Below are 17,654 nucleotides of genomic sequence, written 5' to 3' on the forward strand. Positions count from 1 at the left end.
CCATTATAATTCTGCCAGGAACACTCGTGTCGATGGCAAATCAAGACAGAAATACAGTTTGACTTGGTGGTGTAATTCTACTCCTGGGGACGCCCCCTGCAGCAGTAATGCATGGAATACACGGCAACCTGATAAATAACAAGCAGGGAACATTGCAAATAAGACTCTCCAGGGTAAATGTCCGTAGTAGGGCCATAGCAGGTGGAGGCTGTGGGGGAGGAGGCCTTCACCGATAGAATCGGTAACAGCAGCAAAGCTCACATGAGCGCACAGACCGAGAGCGTGAAGGCATTTACGTAGAACGCCAAATGGAGGCACTGAGACATGATGAATGTGGTGGGCTAGCTGTCAGCAGACACAGCATAGCATGACGCACAGTGTCCAGCCAGAATTAGTTCATTTAAAAGCATGCTGGTAAATGCATGCAATGTTAAAAAAGAAATATACAGTATGTCACTAAGTTGCACAGACTCTGTGGTTTGGTGGCCATGGTAATGGTTAAATACACATTTAACTCTAATGGCCTCCAAATTCTATTTTAGACCATGGAGAAGCTTTATAATGCATACTGCATTGTGATGTTGACGATTTTTTAGCAAACCTCAGCTGACTCACTCACACTGCAGTGATTGTCTAAACACAGATCTTTTTTCTTTTTCTTTTTTTTGTCAAATGATAATTTAGTTTTTAGGAATTCTATGGGATTCTGATTTCTGACATATCCAGTTTATAAAGATAATATATTGTTTTTCCTGGCTTACTTTGTAAGTGTTTAATATGTTTTGCATCAAAAATATGGACCTTTGTCCAGCCACTCACCATCGCAATCGATTTCATTCCTTTGATGTTTGGAGGCGGGGGTTAAAGGAGCAGTTCGACATTTTGGGAAGTAAGCTTGGTCACTTTCTTGCCGAGAGTTGGACAAGAAGATCGATACCTCCCTCATGTTTGTACATCATATATGAAGCTAAAGCCAGCAGCCGGTTAGCTTAGCTAAGCACAAAGCCTGGATATAGGGGCAAATTGATGGCCTGGCTTTTTCCATAAGTAACGAAATCCACCAACCGACACGTCTTAAACTAGTTTTCCATCTTACTGCTAAGCTAAGCTAACCAGCTACTGGTTCTAGCCTCATATTTAGCGGACAAACGTGAGAGTGGTATCAGTCTTTTTAATCTAACTCTCGGCAAGAAAGCAAACAAAGCGTATTCCCGAAAATGTCTAACTGTACTTTATAGTTACAGTTCCATGATTCAGTCTCATTTTATGCTGCCGCTCATGTTCTATGAGTGCATTTCTTTGCAAATGGTGGAATCTATGTTGGATCCACACTAGTCATATGATGTATTTAGTTTAGCACTTCAATGAACTAATAGTTATAGGATTTAAACTATACATTGATGATGCTTCAGCATCATAAATAATAAAGAGAATATTCTATAAATGGGGGGAAAACAGACAGTTGTCTGGGAATGTCTGAGATCAACAATGGACCTACATTCAACACAGAGCCGTGCCAGACCAGACTAATGTCTGCTTGATTTGATGTGAACCAAGAGAGCATAAATACAGATTTTCAGCACAGCAGTGAGACTTAAATTCGAGCACTGATTAGGTAGTGTTTGAAACCGTCTCCGAGCTCAAAATTTGACTGTCCCTGATGGGAAGATTGGCTCCAAGCAGGACATTCAGGACAGTCGGACATTATGCCAAGAGCTTCTAACTGGGAGGAGGGTGTTAACTAACATTACCAGTTGGCCACCATCTCCTCCTCCCCTCCCCCCCCCCCCCCCCCCAACAGGTCTTTGATATCTGTGACGTTCAGTGTGTCATAGTGCTGACTCCTCTGTACATAATAGTGCCATACAAGTGCCAAAGTGACACCACAGAAGTGTTCTGTAATGTCCTGCGGAGAACTTTGTCTCACCACGCTGGAGCTCAGAGCAGATCCTCCAGCTGTATGTAGCCTTTCTGTGATATCCCTCCACTTACTTTCACCATATCATACAACAGTGTCCCAAAAAACATATTGCCTATAAAAATATTGTATATGGGTCTAGATAACAGTATTATTTAGGATGTAATAACTGTTAATATGTAGGACTTTTCTACTAGTGAAGGTATTGTCTAATTTAGATTAATCTGTCTTTTCCATCAGTGGCAAAGCTGATAACTGTTTGTTGCTTTGGTCCAAATAAAAACAACACTTTGCTTGAAATAAGTGGCACCAATGTTGAGCTATAGCCTGACATTGTACAGTAGACAAGGCTGACCGTAGATTATCAGCCAGACTTCACTGATAGCAGTCCTGCACCTGTGCCTGGATACTGAGCTCTCCTCGGAGACCTCCTGACGTTGTGCCATATCAACCTGTGCACTGTAACATTCAACACTCGCAAAGAAAAAGCCAACGTGTTCCGGGTCCGTCTAACGCGCTGGCAAGCGTGACAGCGATTGCTTGACCTTGTATTCACCTGCGGCGACAGGACTGTTTTGCCTTGTGATGAGAAAATAACTTTGGAGCATAAATGTTTGTTTTTTTACATCCTATTTTTCTCATTATTCTCTTTTGATGACCTTGCCTTGTGGTAACAGCAGGCTGACTTTTATAGCGGATCTTTAGCGACAGAAGTATTGACGTATGAAGAGTTTACTGCCAAAATATGACATTTGTGGGCAAAGAAAAACAAAGACAACTCTTGAGGTTTATCATTCAAGAGACATTTTGACATAGATGGACAGTTATCCTGTATATAGGCCCATAATTTGTTTTTGTTGCTATTAATTATTTCTTACGGACAGTCGCTTTTTTTGTAAATGATGGATGTTATTTTGGAAGCAAACTCTTCATATGCAGAAAGATAATCCTTTGGTTTGAGCCTTCAGGCAGCATGTTGCCTTTGATTAAAGTGAAACCATGTGCTAACCATGTTAGTGAGGGTTTTAGAGTGATGTGCTTGCTTATGCTGTGGGAGGTATTCCATGTGTGGATTTCATGGCTCTATGCAGAGGACCTTTGAAAAGAAAAGGGCATTGAAATAAGAAAATATCACCTATATTTTCAAAGCATCACTAAAGGTTTTTGGATATGCTCTATTGCTTCTTTGGAATTATTTTCTTTTCTTTTTTTCTTTGGATAATATGAATTTATATTTAAAAGCTTTATGTTCTGTATATTTCTTGGAAAAAGATTACATGATTGTATGTTTATTGTAAATACATTAAATATACTATTTTTGTTTTTAATATGACAGTTTCTGCCTAACAACTATCAACAAATCTATGCCGATTTTGTGGTTGATTAGATTTCCTTGTCACTTTGAGGAGATAATTCTTAACACCATTAAAATATCAGTTTGGATTTTTGATATGCCAAACTCACATGAACTTTAAACCAGCCAGAAATATTTTTTAGCAGACGTTTACACGTCAAAATGGGTAGTTGTGCAGAACAAGACTAAGAGTCTGAATCCATGCCATTGGCTCTTTGAGACTATACTTGCTTTCAGCTAAATGCTGACATCAGCATGCTAACATGCTCATAAGGACAATTAGCATGCTTATGTTGAGCAGTTAAATATTGTTCCTGTTCACCATCTTATGCTAACATTTGCTAATCAGCATTAAACACAAAGTACAGCTGAGGATGGTGGCAATATTAGCAAATTAGGCAGCATGACTATTTGGAGGAAATTTGATGACATTTGAATCAAATTCACAATGTGAGTCTCATGGCAGCGCTAGTCAGGGGATCACCAATGTCAGTGGGATTGATCCTCTGGGGACCATGAATGTCTGTACCAAATGTCATGGCCATCCATCAAATAGTTTAGGTATTTCAGTCTGGGCCAAAGTGGATGACCAACTGACATGCCATCCCTAGAGCCGTGCAGCTAGCAGTGCTAAAACTAGGGTAGCAGAAGTACTGAAGTAGCAATATTTAGCCAGAGGCTAATGAATGAGCCTCCCTGTGTATGTTTCATCCTAATGGGGATTGAGACCCCACAAGTGGTCACAATTTGAGGGGTCGTGAGATGATTAACAAGCCAGAAAATAATAAGAAAAAAAACATTTCAAATTATTATTTTTTTCAGACCTTCTTTTGCAAATCTTTGCTTTTATCTTGTGAAACACTAAATAATTTACCTTCTCAGGACTCTAAAAATATATAAGATATTTCATTTGTATTAGTTTTTGTGTGCAGTTTGCTGTATGACATGTATAGACATGCTTGTGATGAAGGGCTGTATTCACTCGGTGAATGCTCGGTCAGATGGGGTGAAAGGTCCCATTTTATTTTCTTCTCTAAACGCACTGACAGAAGAAGATAAATCCTGACATGGGTTTAATTGAAATGTGCTTGTGCTTTGCCATGATCTAATTTCCTGTCATCCAAGCCCTGTGTTTATCCCCGGGCCTTCCTGCCGCGCTACGACAGCCAGTGGAGATAATAACCGGGGTTATGGATTGACCGGTGGATCACCTTGTACCTCTGTTTTGAAGGAGCGATGTACGTGTTCAGGGCCAGGTCGCAGCGTTGCTTTTATGCGAGAGCCGGGGCTGAGAGCGCTCCTGTTTCTCGAGTGCAGATGGGGTCTCGCCGGGGCCACGGTGCAGTGAAATGGAAAGCATGCCATTCCCTGTTCCGCTTGATGCGAGTGACTCTGAGAGGTTGTGTCATGTTCCTTGGCTATTGACTCAATGACTTGGGACTTCACGATGAAAGCCTGAACCCGTGCAGGCTCTCTGCGTGCTGACAGAGAAATGTGTCTTCCACTTGTCTTCACATTGACCCGAGGACTCCGCTGAACTGACGTGTCCGCATCCCTGAAGTCTCACCTCCTGGACCCAGAAGTAACCTTTCCACGACCTTGCCTGTCTTTCACGCTCTGTTAGCTGTGGGTCTGGCTGCTATCGAAACAATTCTTTTTCTTACTGATATACCTATGGATTACCTGTCTGTGGCAGTCAACCTATTCAGCTTCCGCTACACGGATGACATGGCTGGGAATTCAGCCTTATGTGCTGCACATTATTCATCGCTGTCACAGTGGGTTCGGAAGTCAAGGCACAGAGTTAAGCACAGGCCATTAGCTGGTGCTGAAATGACAGCTCAAAGAGCGAGACCTTCAAGCTGCCTCTGCCCTCCGGTTCATCCACAAGGCAAAATCACCATATGCCCTTCATTTGCTGGAAAAGAAATTAGGATATCTGGACTCACCCGGCTGCGAACAAATGATGATGTATTCCTCTTTACATTGTATGCAAAAAGGATTATTCTGCATATATCACTAATGTCTTGTCCCGTGACGTGGCTCCGACAGCTGACCTGATTTATTGCAAGGTTCCCTGCATTGTTAAAAAAAAACAAAAAAAACAATCTCTGACTCAGTGACAACGGCCCAATTATCCCTTTCATGCAGAAAAGGTCCATGTACAAAAGAGGCTGTGAATTGCAAATCCAGCTGCTGCCTGTCCTTGCTCTCCTCTAATCTAATAATGTGATCCATCATTTCAGCAGCGACGGCTCTACACCCGGGCTTGGAAAAGAATCCCTCAGAGAATTAGTATGAAGATGTTTGCATCTCCATATATGCAGTCCTGAGAGGCTGGGGGGATCACACAAAACATGTTTATAATAATGTGTCACTCCATACCTTTGCACTTCCTGTGTCCAAGACATAAAAAGGACTTTCTTGATTACATATTTCTAGACTAAACTGTTATCGGGTGTCAGTAACCTTCCAAACACGCACTTGGCATCCATAACATAGATGGCTTCAGGAAATTAAGAAGCAGTCCTGTTTCAAGCAGGGGTGAAAAAACCACCCTGTAAAACCTGGTGTTTCCTACTGAGTAGTAGTGGCGCTGTTGGTTGAGGGATGGTCCCGCAGCAGAATCATCCATTACCCTGATGAGCCCACAGCCCCTGAGCTACGACAGCACAGCCACACGATGAGCAAGACAGGCGACTGCCACGATTTGTTCCGCTAAAGCATTCATCACACTAATTACCCATGGTGCCAAGCAGCTCCTGTAGCCCGGTGAAGCTTTGGCTGCTCGTTTGGAGCCGAGGTGAGGACGGGGAAACCTCGGATGAGCTCTAAACAGGAGGCTGTCCTGCACATAATTAACTCAGCAGTGCAGCAACTTGACAAATTGGAATGATGAATCTGGCCTCTATGAATAGATACAAATACATGATCAATCAAAAAAATGCCGGACAGTGTTCTCAGTCTGAGGAAATGTGCCGCTGTGAAGGACAAAATAAGTGTCTTTTGCATTGAATGGCATGTGGTCGGTAGAAGAGTAGAGAGAGAGGGCTTGTGCTGTGCATTTGCCTGCAAAGATGAAGACGCAAGTCAGTGCTATGAGAGTAGTGCAGAGAAAAGTGGTTGGAAAATCTCACCGTGTCATCACTTAAATGCCAAATTAAAATCATTATATTGCAATTATCCATCCATAATGCCTGTTTTAAAGGACTATGCAACCTGCCTGTCTGCTACTGTTTCCCAAATGCAGACCGATGCAAGGGACACTCTCAGAGTCTCAGAGTTTTAGCTTCTGTTTCTGGCCTTCACACAGCTGTTATTATATTTTATTTTAGTATATTATAATATATTATGTCATGATAAATCCTCATCATGTTGCTTACAATAGTTATTTTTATTTGGCACCAGCATAGTTCAAAGTATGTAATTCTTATCCTCCTATATATTGTCTCTCTAAGTGGTGCTACTTAGCTAATAAGCTAGCTAAGCTAAGCAACTTTTACTTAGTTATGGCAACAGTTCATCCAGATCTATGTAAACATAGCCAGCTAAGGCTAGCTTATAATTTAAGCAGATACTCGTACAGATATGCAGTAATCAACTTAGTGGTATCAATTTTTGGTGATGCTAAAAAAAAGATAAAGACCAGCTAATATTTTCCCACCTATGCATCTACATTTAAATTTGTTAATGTCCGTATCAGTCAGTAAAAAGGCACAATACATGACACACCTCTGAACAACCAGTATTTTGAAATAACCAGTTTTCTTATTTATAAATATAATCAACACACTTTCCCCAGTTTATTATCGCAATTATTGTATTTCTGCACGCCATGTAGATGTTAACATGAATTAAATATTTGAAGTGCTGATGCTGCTTCATTAGAGACAGAAAGCAACAACAGTCTTTGCCAATTAAAAAAGTCTGTTTTATTTCACTGTAAAGATTGTGTCTCAGAGTTGTTTTAATTATATAGTTTACTCAGCGATGTGGGTTAATCTTGTGCCAGATAATGAGTGCTGGTCTCAGTGAGGTCAGAGGTTAAGTAGGGCTTTGTACAAGTCCTAATGAGGATCCCTGCACTTCGCCAGAATGGCTCCGTTCACAACTGGGAGGGACGTTAGCGTTGCGTTATCATTGGACACTGACCTGAAGCACGATGTGCCTCATAAGCATGTAATTCCCCACATGAAGAGTGAGAGGTCAGCCGTCCGGGGTTCAGAGAAGGTTCAGTGGTCACAAGTGAAGCAGCGGCTGAGGTGCGCTAATCTAACTGACAGGTTATTGTTGCTCTCTGTCTAGGATATGTCCCCGCTGAGCTGCGAGATTCCAGCTTTGTTTTAATGGCTGCGAGGTTAACAGCAAGAAGACTACCCTGCTCTCTCAAGCATCCATTGTCAGATTTTTTTAACATGAGAAGATTACAGTCTCTTATTACTTGAACACATATATCTCTAATTTCAAATGACATTTTGTTTAGCGTCACTACTCTATACAGTAAACATGGTCTTCATAGTAGTATTTTGACCTTTACCTAAGCGGGCTTGATTAACAATTCCCATCTATTGCCTCCCCTGGCGGCTTGCAGCTAACGGTGCATACAGTGATATCACTTCCAACAGCGCCATTAGCAAAACAACGGCGACAGTGTTGACAGAGCTAACAGTGTTAACCTGAGGGATCATTTACATTGACTGGATTAGGCCTTTTACTGCGTGGGTGGGTACTAACAGCAGCTGATTGACATCTCCCTCACTCTCCTGTTAGTTTTGATGAAACTGTTGAGGCCTGGTCGTACATTATGTAAGATATTCAACTGCACCTATAAGCCCTGAGAAAGGATCACAGACTGTAAACAGTGGATTAGAACGCCTGGTAGTGGGATAACTAAATACAGCCTGATATCTAGTTTAAGAAATTCTCCGTTTCTGCATCCGCTTGGTCAATGTTGAACAAAGGTGAACTCTGCGAATAACAATACATTGCACCAAAACAGGAAATGCACACTTGAATTTGTGTAAAAAAACCCATCTTTGTTGCAACCCCACCCCCACGATGTAATGTCAGACATTTATAATACATGTCATTGGTGTGAATTTGAATTCTGGTGTTGCACCGGATATTATGACCTTCTTGGAGTCCATTTTGTTTCCATATCAGACATCTTGCGGATGGAGAAGACAACAGGGGACTCTGTAAGTTAGTTCAGGTCATGCCTGCGTGTTTCTGCACCTGGCCAGCCTCCCAGCATGCATTTAAGATCAGCTGTCTCCCAGCTTTCTGTCGCTCACTCGTGCATTACGCCTTTTGTTCTGTTTGGTTTTTATCGTTGTTAATTGTTTAACACCATGCAAAACACACAGTCTATTCACACATCGACTGAAGAAACGCTTCAAAAGTAAACAACAACCAAATACCTGTAGTATTTCGCTTGATCTTCCCATACAATCATGTGTTTCCTATATGTTGTTGTGGCTCAGATGCCGAGTTGTGACATGCCATAGCATTAGTAGGTGACACTGCCAGAGGTTATGAGAGAGGCTACGGTGTACTCTTAGATAACAACCGTTATCTCATTAATTAACATAATGAGCTTACACGACAGCTATTGACTCTAAATACCAAGAATACTACAGCATTTCCCAATAAGACTATGGTAAAAAACAATTTTTTTGACCCTTGTATATGTGTGTGTATTTCCTACTTAGATCTCTTCCTTAAGGACAAGCACAGAGGCTGTCATTGCCCCATTCCTCCCATCTTGAGCAGGCCCGTCATACTGATACTGTATTTGCCCTACACACTGGGTGGATTTAACAGATAACCATCTGGTGCCATTGGTTGGTGAGAGGGGGTAAAGAGCTTAGCGGGGAGCCGTAATTCAACGATATGTTTACATGGCCACCTTGAGACCTAAAATAATGTTGCGGATCTCTCAGCAGCAAGTCAGCCACTGCCTCCCACTGTGCTGTAAACACTTGCATCCCGGTGGTTTTGCACACACAGCAGGTCTCTCCTGGCCATACTTTCCCTCAACTTGTCTCCAATTAGCTAGCTTTCAGCTCCCCATGTGCGATAAGTCTTAAAGGGCAACGGATCACCCAATACTCCAAAATCTGTGATTAATGTTAACTGGACTTGCCACTGGAGAGTTCAGTGAATTAGACGTGGAGGAATGCATCATCGCCATCCATGGCGGTAAACACTTTAGCCATGACCTTCCACTGTTGATTGGTCTTGGACGTCAGCCGTGTGTTTTGTTAGCAGGCAGAGCTGAGCTTGTTTGTGTGTGTGTGTGTGTGTGTGTGAGCAGTCACTGGATGACTGCAGAGCTGGCCGTCTGGAAGAATGTGACGGCGCACTGGGCCTCAGGACTCATGGAGCGTGAGTCAACAGTGAAAGGGCCGTGCAGACATTTTCACATGGCGATGACTTGCTTCCAAGAGCCTCTGTGAGCATTAAGATAATTAAATCTTTGAAAATGGAAATAAAATAAGTAAATGGACAGGAATCAGTCTTAGACTAATATTTAGATCTTATGACACGTGGCTATGCAGAACACTGATTATTTTTGGTGTTTGGGTTTGACATGTGAATCCAGTGTATTTGCGTTTTATCAAAATCTTTGAACTATAGTGGGGGCAAAACAATAACACAATATGCTGCAGGAAAAGTTTTCTCGTTTTGGTAAAATTGTAAGTACAAATAACATTCTAATTTACAAAAAAATAATAATATTTTTCATCAACACAGTTAAATGTGATCTTCCACATGCAAATTTAAAAGTGGACTAAGTTCTGATTAAATCCTTAAAATAAAAAATAAAAAAATGTTTTTTAATCCCACAAACAATCAGGGTATTATTTTCCCCCTCTTAATTTACAATATGTCAATATATATGTATATACTGCAACAGAGATGGGAGGGGAGCAGTGAATTTAACATAATGAACACTTTAAATAACATGCATGTTGTGGACAGCTCATTAGAAATGTTGTGGATTTATCTCTTAAACCAACGCAAATCAAGTGCGTCCTGACGTAAAAAGGTAATTTCCTGTGTAATTTACTCATGACACTAGGTGGCATCAAATTACTGCAGTTAGGTTCTGCTGCCTCTGTGTCTGTTTCGCTCCTCGTGAGAGGCTCATACAAGCTAAAACTATGTATATTCAGTGTATATGACCGATTCACTGCATATACCGGAGTCAAGCAGGTGCAGTGCGCATACATCAAAAAGCGAGAGAATGAGAAGAGAAGATGACTAGAAAAAGAGCCGGGAAAGGGGAAGCTAAGAACTTACAGAGCACTCAGCCATGTAGTATCAACAGAAACCCAACTGGAGCCCGAATCTCCTCGCGTTAGCCCCGCCCCCCCCCCCTCCAAACAAAGACGTCACAGCCAGTGACGCGCGGACGCACCACTCTCTTCCTCCGTCCCGGGAGCAAAGCATCATCAAAATCATCAAACCGTCGCTTCCACTCTCTCCTCCGTTGTCTTTTTAATGTAACTCCTGACTGATCGGCAGAACAAGGAGCGTCTGGGAAGCCTCTGATCCCCTCTGATGAAGGCGCTGCTCGCACGGTGATCGTGTGTAAAGCTGGACACACTGGACAGAAAGGATCAGATCATATAGATATATATATTTTGGGGACAACATTACAATCCTCCGTGGATTTTTGGCTCTGTGTTGTCTGTCTTTATTTCCCCCGCTGTGGATGTTACAGTGCATTATCTCGGTCTGAATGAAGCTTTTATTTTTTTCGGATTTCCACGGCGCCGAAGCTGTTTCTGGGTGACTGCCGACTCTTTACTTGTGAAGTCGCGCGTTATAATTACATTGCCGTTATCTTATGACCTCCATTCATTTTTTTTCAGGCGTAATTTGTATTTAATTATGTCAAACAATGCCGCGGTTTTCTTGAACGCGTGTTAGTAATTCGTGAGGACAAATAGTGCGCGTTAATTATAGCGTAAAAAGAGGGAGAGTTGGGCGCTCAAAGTTTTGCAGACTGTCGATATGGCTATGGTGGCATGGAGAAACACCGAGGGCGTCGGGGACACTCAGGGGACCCTCTCCTCCCCACTGTCCCAGGTCGCATCTCTCTCTCTGCCCGCGGAACTGTCGGGACACATGAACCCGGTGTCCTCTCTGGAAATACCCCAGGCAGCAGCAGCAGGAGCACACCAGGGCGCACCGCCGCCCAATCCGTCCAGCACCACCGCCGCCAACAATAACAACAACACCTCCTCTTCCTCCTCCTCTTCCTCGTCCATGGACAAGCAGCAGAGCCAGCACATCGAGTGCATCGTGTGCGGGGACAAATCCAGCGGGAAGCACTACGGACAGTTCACGTGCGAGGGATGTAAGAGCTTCTTTAAACGCAGCGTCAGGAGGAACCTGTCCTACACCTGCAGGGCCAACAGGAACTGTCCCGTAGACCAGCACCACCGCAACCAGTGCCAGTACTGTCGCCTCAAGAAATGCCTCAAAGTCGGCATGAGGAGGGAAGGTACGGGCTGGCGTACTCCTGTTGTTGCTATCGGTATTGTCCCATCGTATTATCCAGCACTACACGGTTTAGGACACTGTTCAAATTCACTTCATGCTCTCTATTTATCAAGATAATTTAGATTGACCACATGGCTGTAAAGTGCTATAAATGTCGTGCGTCGCTACATGTGTGTATAGCCTAGCTAATGTCTACATAATTCATCCCAGGACACAGTTTGTGTTGCCTTTGTCTTCTCAGTGATACTGGAGAGATATGTTTTTCCGCCCATACTAATCATATCAGACTATTTATGTCAGACAGGCTACTAGTCTCCATGCTAGCCTTCGTATGTATAGCCAGCTGTGATGTTAGAGAGAGATTAATGTTACCGTTAACCTAGCATCTTGTAGCATGGCTGTTGTTGCTATTCGCTCGCTGTGTGTCCGTCCTGCATGGCCATTGTGTGGCTCAGACAGACCGAAGCTGCTTTACATGTTTAAATTCGACAGTAATTTTGCTACATTTTGGTTACATTTTGATGTTTTTTCGTTTTATTTGTGTTTTTAGAGTGCATGATGTTTTTGGTCGATTATGTGTGGACTGTGCGCGCACGCGCGCCTGTGTGTGTGCTCTTATTTACTGTAATCTGTGCTGGTCGTTCAGTCCAAACAGCCTGTGTAGATTAGCGTTACTGCTTTCCAAAAATAAATGAAGGACATTTGAGAGTTTTAACAGTTTTATTGTACATTTTCAATATAGTTGAATACAGTTTTTAGCACCAAAAATTTAGGAGGAAAAACAAGGGCCCTGCAGTAGTAGGCTACTATCAAAGCGAAGTTCAAGCGAAGTAACTCGCCAGAAAGTAACGTTAGGTTAAATTCATATTGGAGGACATGATTTAAGGCGAAAATAAATTTAAACCATTTGAAATGAGGTAGCCTACGATTCACAAACAGAAACTCTCGCGCGATATTATCTTGCAGGTCGTGGCCTAGAAATAGGCTTCACGAGCGAGCTGAATGTGACGTTTCTTTCCAGGAGCTGTCCAAAACATTTATTCACGTTTATTTGTGAGGAGCTAGTCCACCATATTGACCGTAAACATGAATTATAAATGACTAAGAGAATAGTTTGTGTTTATAATGTGTTGTATTGTTCCGACATCTCTGCTGTCGTTTAATTGTTTTTTTTCTTCTGTAAATGCCATCTGTGTTGTATTAATCGCCTTCTAGGCTGATTTGACATTTCTGCTGTTTCTCTTTGCAGCTGTCCAGAGGGGCAGGCTTCCCACCCAGTCTTATCACGGCCAGTTTGCTCTGACAAACGGAGACCCCCTTCAGTGTCATTCCTATCTATCGGGATACATCTCTCTGCTGCTGCGGGCCGAGCCCTACCCGACCTCCAGGTTCGGCTCCCAGTGTCTGCAGAGCAACAACATCATGGGCATAGAGAACATCTGTGAGCTAGCGGCCCGGATGCTCTTCAGCGCCGTGGAGTGGGCCCGCAACATCCCTTTCTTCCCGGACCTGCAGGTGACGGACCAGGTGGCCCTGCTCCGCCTCACGTGGAGCGAACTGTTCGTGCTGAACGCCGCCCAGTGCTCCATGCCCGTCCACGTCGCGCCGCTGCTCGCCGCTGCTGGCCTGCACGCCTCCCCGATGTCCGCGGACCGGGTGGTGGCCTTCATGGACCACATCCGGGTCTTCCAGGAGCAGGTGGAGAAGCTGAAGGTGCTGCACGTGGACTCGGCGGAGTACAGCTGCATTAAGGCCATCGTTCTGTTCACCACAGGTAAACGCTCTTTCTCTGCAGGCAAACATGGATGCACGGACGGCTGAAATGTGTTTGTAGCATAAGCCTCCATCTTTGTGACTGTGAAGTGTGTGCAGTGGTTGTGGTGTAGTAAATAACACGCTATAAAGTCAAACAAGTATGAACAAAAAAATAATCTGTTAAAGTAAAAAAAAATACCAACAACACATCACTTTAGACCGCAGATTTTTAAGAAAGGCGTTACTTATAATAGACCGTCTTATTTGAACGGACAAAATATATAGCTTAATATAAATATGATAATGATGACGTCTGAGCATTGGGGTAGTGGGAATCAAAAGCTAGTTAAAAACCTCTAAATATAATTTCACACAAATTGTTCGTTTTCTAAGAAAATCATGGACGCCCTGTTTCAGAGCACCAATTAAATGTGTATTTTGGTGAAATGCGCAAAAATAAAAATTAAATGGAATATTTTGAGATTAAGTTTATGTTGCGTTAAAGATAGGGTATGCTAAGGGTTAATTTAAGGTATTTCTAATTCAGTGTGAAAAAAGAAGAAAATTAAAAAACCGTGTTAGATGCACAACATTTTGACATTTTTTTCTGCAAATTTCAATTTGATCAGAACTCTGACCTGCAGAATCATTATAAAACCAAAAGAGAAAGAAAGAAAAGAAACAACATTTTTTTGTTTCTATTTGAAAAGTCTTCATCCTATAACTTCATCATATAATTTCTTTGCTATGTGACCACAATGACCTATGACCTCATACAGGTTGTCAGCCCTTAAAGGAACATAGTTAACTTCATCAGTATCATGAAGTGAATTATTAAAATTATTATATGATTTTTAAAAAACTGTAAGTTTTTGTGTGTTTCCAAACTGCATAATCCCTGCAGCCCCTGAGAAATAAAACACTCAGTAGCCTATGCAAATAAAAACAGGGCTGAGCGTTTACCTTTTGATAGCATGTAGGCTAACATTTTATTCCATTGTTGCTTCACATAAAATATGCATCAGCAATTAAATAGACAGTTTTATCTTATTGACCATGTTGGTTATTATTTAAGTCCCAATATAATTAACGGAAATTAATTTGTAGGCTTTACATTATTTATTATTTATCAAATAATGAATAAAAATAATCAAGTAGGAAAAATATTTGAAATTGATAAAAACTCTTCAAACATGAATTACGAAATTATAAATGTTAATAGATGATTCTATTTTTATTCTACTTTTAAGTTGTTAGAACTTTGAATTTGCCGTACAGCTACTGAACGACCTTTACCGAAATATGTGAAGCTGTGGGCTAGAGCCTTTTAATAACGGTCAGAATGGTGTTTGACGGCTGGGTCATTACCAGTATCAAAAGGATGAGTAGAAAAGAAAAAAAGGTCTCCTGTGTAGGTCTATTTTAGTCCCCATGAGCACATCTGAACACGTGTCTTTTAAACTGGGACACAGAAACCGTTCTTTAACCCCTGCTGCCATCCGGCCTGCAGCGTTACAGTACAAACAGAGGGATCTTCTGTGTGTAGAAACACTACACAGGATGTGACCCTGCGCCTGTGCTCTCATATCGATACGCTTTCCTTATTTCTTCTTCTGAATGTCATTTTTTGGGGGGATTTGATGGGAGCAATAGCGCCATCATTAATCCCTGACGGCACAACTATATTATCTTTAATCTACTCCAAGCTGCTGTGTTTTTACCCCAGCCGGTTTTACTGATTTGGCTACGTTATGTGTTACCTGCTGTCCTGATCTGTTACTATATCACCCAGATTTACTCAGATCTGCTTATTATAAGATAATAAACTCGTTCAAGCCAGCCACAAAAGCTCATTTGTCTGCAATCCTGCCCGTTCCTTTAACACCGTAAATAGTTTCAAGTGGAAAACAATACCGTCCACGAGCAAAACGTAATGATTTCTGTCAGAAAATATAATAGTTTGCTGTGTTTTTTTGCCTCGTGATGGTCACAGTTGACCTACGCTACATCAACCGCTCATTTGTTCTGTCCTCCCCGTGCTGCTGTGTGTTGTAGTCACAAAGTTGACAAAATACCTGCGACATCAAACCATTTTTTGGCGTTCATTTTGATTTCCTGGTTGCACCTCTGGTCCTAAACTGCTTCTCCCGCCTGTTTTTTTGTCACGCTGTCGTTCTCTCTTGTCTGTAGATGCTTGTGGTCTGTCGGACGTGACGCATGTGGAAGGTCTGCAGGAGAAATCCCAGTGTGCTTTAGAGGAGTATGTGAGGAGCCAGTATCCCAACCAGCCTAACAGGTTTGGGAAGCTGCTGCTCCGCTTGCCTTCCCTCCGCACCGTCTCTTCCTCTGTCATAGAGCAGCTTTTCTTCATCCGTCTTGTGGGGAAAACGCCCATAGAAACTCTGATAAGGGACATGCTGCTGTCCGGGAGCAGCTTCAACTGGCCGTACATGCCTATTCAATAGAGAGGAGAGCTACAGTGGTGCTTCTAAGGTCAGGAAAGGTCCCACACCTCAAATCAAGTCATGTCAGTGCGGCGTGAAATCGCTGTTTTGCTTTGAACAAAGGGGGGAAAAACTGCCAGTGGAACGAGATAACTACAGGTATTTCAAATGTAAGAAAAATATCTGAATTCATCATTTTCTTATAAAGTACCAACTGCCATTTCCTCGAGGAGTTATCTTTCTTTATGCTGCATTGTGTCCCTATGTGTCTAGAACGGTCCCTGAAATGAACGAACCTTTTTGCCGACGTTAAACGATTTGTCCCCACTGGCAGAATTTTTTTCACTAGTTCGAGGAGAAACAACTTTTTGAAATGACTGGCTATGACGGACATTTTTATTTTTATTTTTTGCAGCGTGGTGACCACTCAGTCTATGGTTTTGGGATAACAAACGATATTTATTGGACCCTGTGTGTATATTTATCGTGCTTGTAAATTATGTTTCGGCTCCTTTTTAAAATGTTTTACGTATTTTTGCCCCGGCCAGTGAGAACAACTGCAGGGATTGTCTTGTGTTGATCTTTTGTTTTTTTGTAGTTTTTTTTGTTTTCATACCTTCCAGACATGGCACTTTGGACTTAAGGAACATTTAAGAAAGATTTAACACAGGCGTTTGAAACACATTGTCAACTGACTTTAACCTATTTGCTCAACTGTGTACAGACCGAAGGGTGAGATTGATGCTCTGTTTTAGTTACTTTGGAGTATTATTCTGTTTGCATTGTCGACATACAAAGGATGAAAAGAAAAAGAGCAAAGAAATATTTGGAAAATGCACTTCTCATGATCAGTGTTAGGCTGCGCCAATTAATGCATTACTCCTTTCATAGGTAATATCATTACTTTCTGACCTTTGTATTTCCTTAAATATTTTTAGTTAATATTTCCTTAATATTTTCCATGTCTACTCTTTTTACCCTCTAAAAACAATTTAAAAAACAGTTTTTCATGTTTATTTCTCATGCAATTAGTGAATTTTGACATTTCTCAGAGAGATGATGACAAGAAGCTAAATGTGAGATAGCTGTACGTTAATCCGACATTTTCATACTTAGAGCGGTCAAAGGGGGTTAAGATCTTATTCTTTAGACTGGTAACTTGTTACAAAGAAAAGTAATGACATTACTTCACTGGATTAACGATAAATGCATTACCAAACACTAAATGAAACTGATTAATTTATGTTTCCAGGTCTTTTTCACGCTGACTGTCTCAGAGAGATTTAAAGAGCACTGGAGCAATGTATACTGTAACTACAGCCTCTTAATGGGATACATGAACTGAATCCCAGCTCAATTAACAAATCTATTTCATTATTATTCATGCATATATGAGCCCAGGCCACTTAAAGGCACAATAAACCACTGCAGGGTATTGCTGAACCGAAAGTGTGTGTGAATGTGCGTGCATGTGTGTGTGTGTGTGTGTGTGTGTGTGTGTATTTGTATTTTCTTCTTTGACAACCACTCTGATGTACTGTGAAAGCATATTGGTTAACATATTGGTACCGTATTAAATTATAACTCAAGATTTATAAATAAAGTGTATTTGGTTTATTTTGCCATTTCAATTCTATGTTGTTTTGGACAGTGTGTGAGCAAGAGTTTG

General features: G+C 41.8%; 1 protein-coding gene across 4 annotated transcripts; it reads left to right on the top strand.

The window, feature by feature from the left end:
• Window positions 1–11,294: 11,294 nt before the first annotated feature.
• On the top strand, window positions 11,295–16,006 carry LOC142933644 (nuclear receptor subfamily 2 group F member 1-B-like). 4 transcript variants are annotated; one of them, XM_076077807.1, is made up of 4 exons: window positions 11,295–11,799; window positions 12,848–12,850; window positions 13,036–13,560; window positions 15,732–16,006. In XM_076077807.1, the coding sequence occupies exons 1-4, from the start codon at window positions 11,295–11,297 to the stop codon at window positions 16,004–16,006; spliced, it is 1,308 nt and encodes a 435-aa protein (XP_075933922.1). The 4 variants fall into 4 exon arrangements, with proteins under 4 accessions (XP_075933922.1, XP_075933923.1, XP_075933924.1 ...); XM_076077808.1 differs by lacking the exon at window positions 12,848–12,850; XM_076077809.1 differs by lacking the exon at window positions 12,848–12,850 and having other exon boundaries at window positions 11,295–11,793.
• Window positions 16,007–17,654: the final 1,648 nt, after the last annotated feature.

The sequence above is a fragment of the Anarhichas minor genome, unplaced genomic scaffold (genome assembly GCF_050575085.1).
Source record: "Anarhichas minor isolate MPS153535 unplaced genomic scaffold, ASM5057508v1 ptg000062l, whole genome shotgun sequence".
NCBI lineage: Eukaryota > Metazoa > Chordata > Actinopteri > Perciformes > Anarhichadidae > Anarhichas > Anarhichas minor.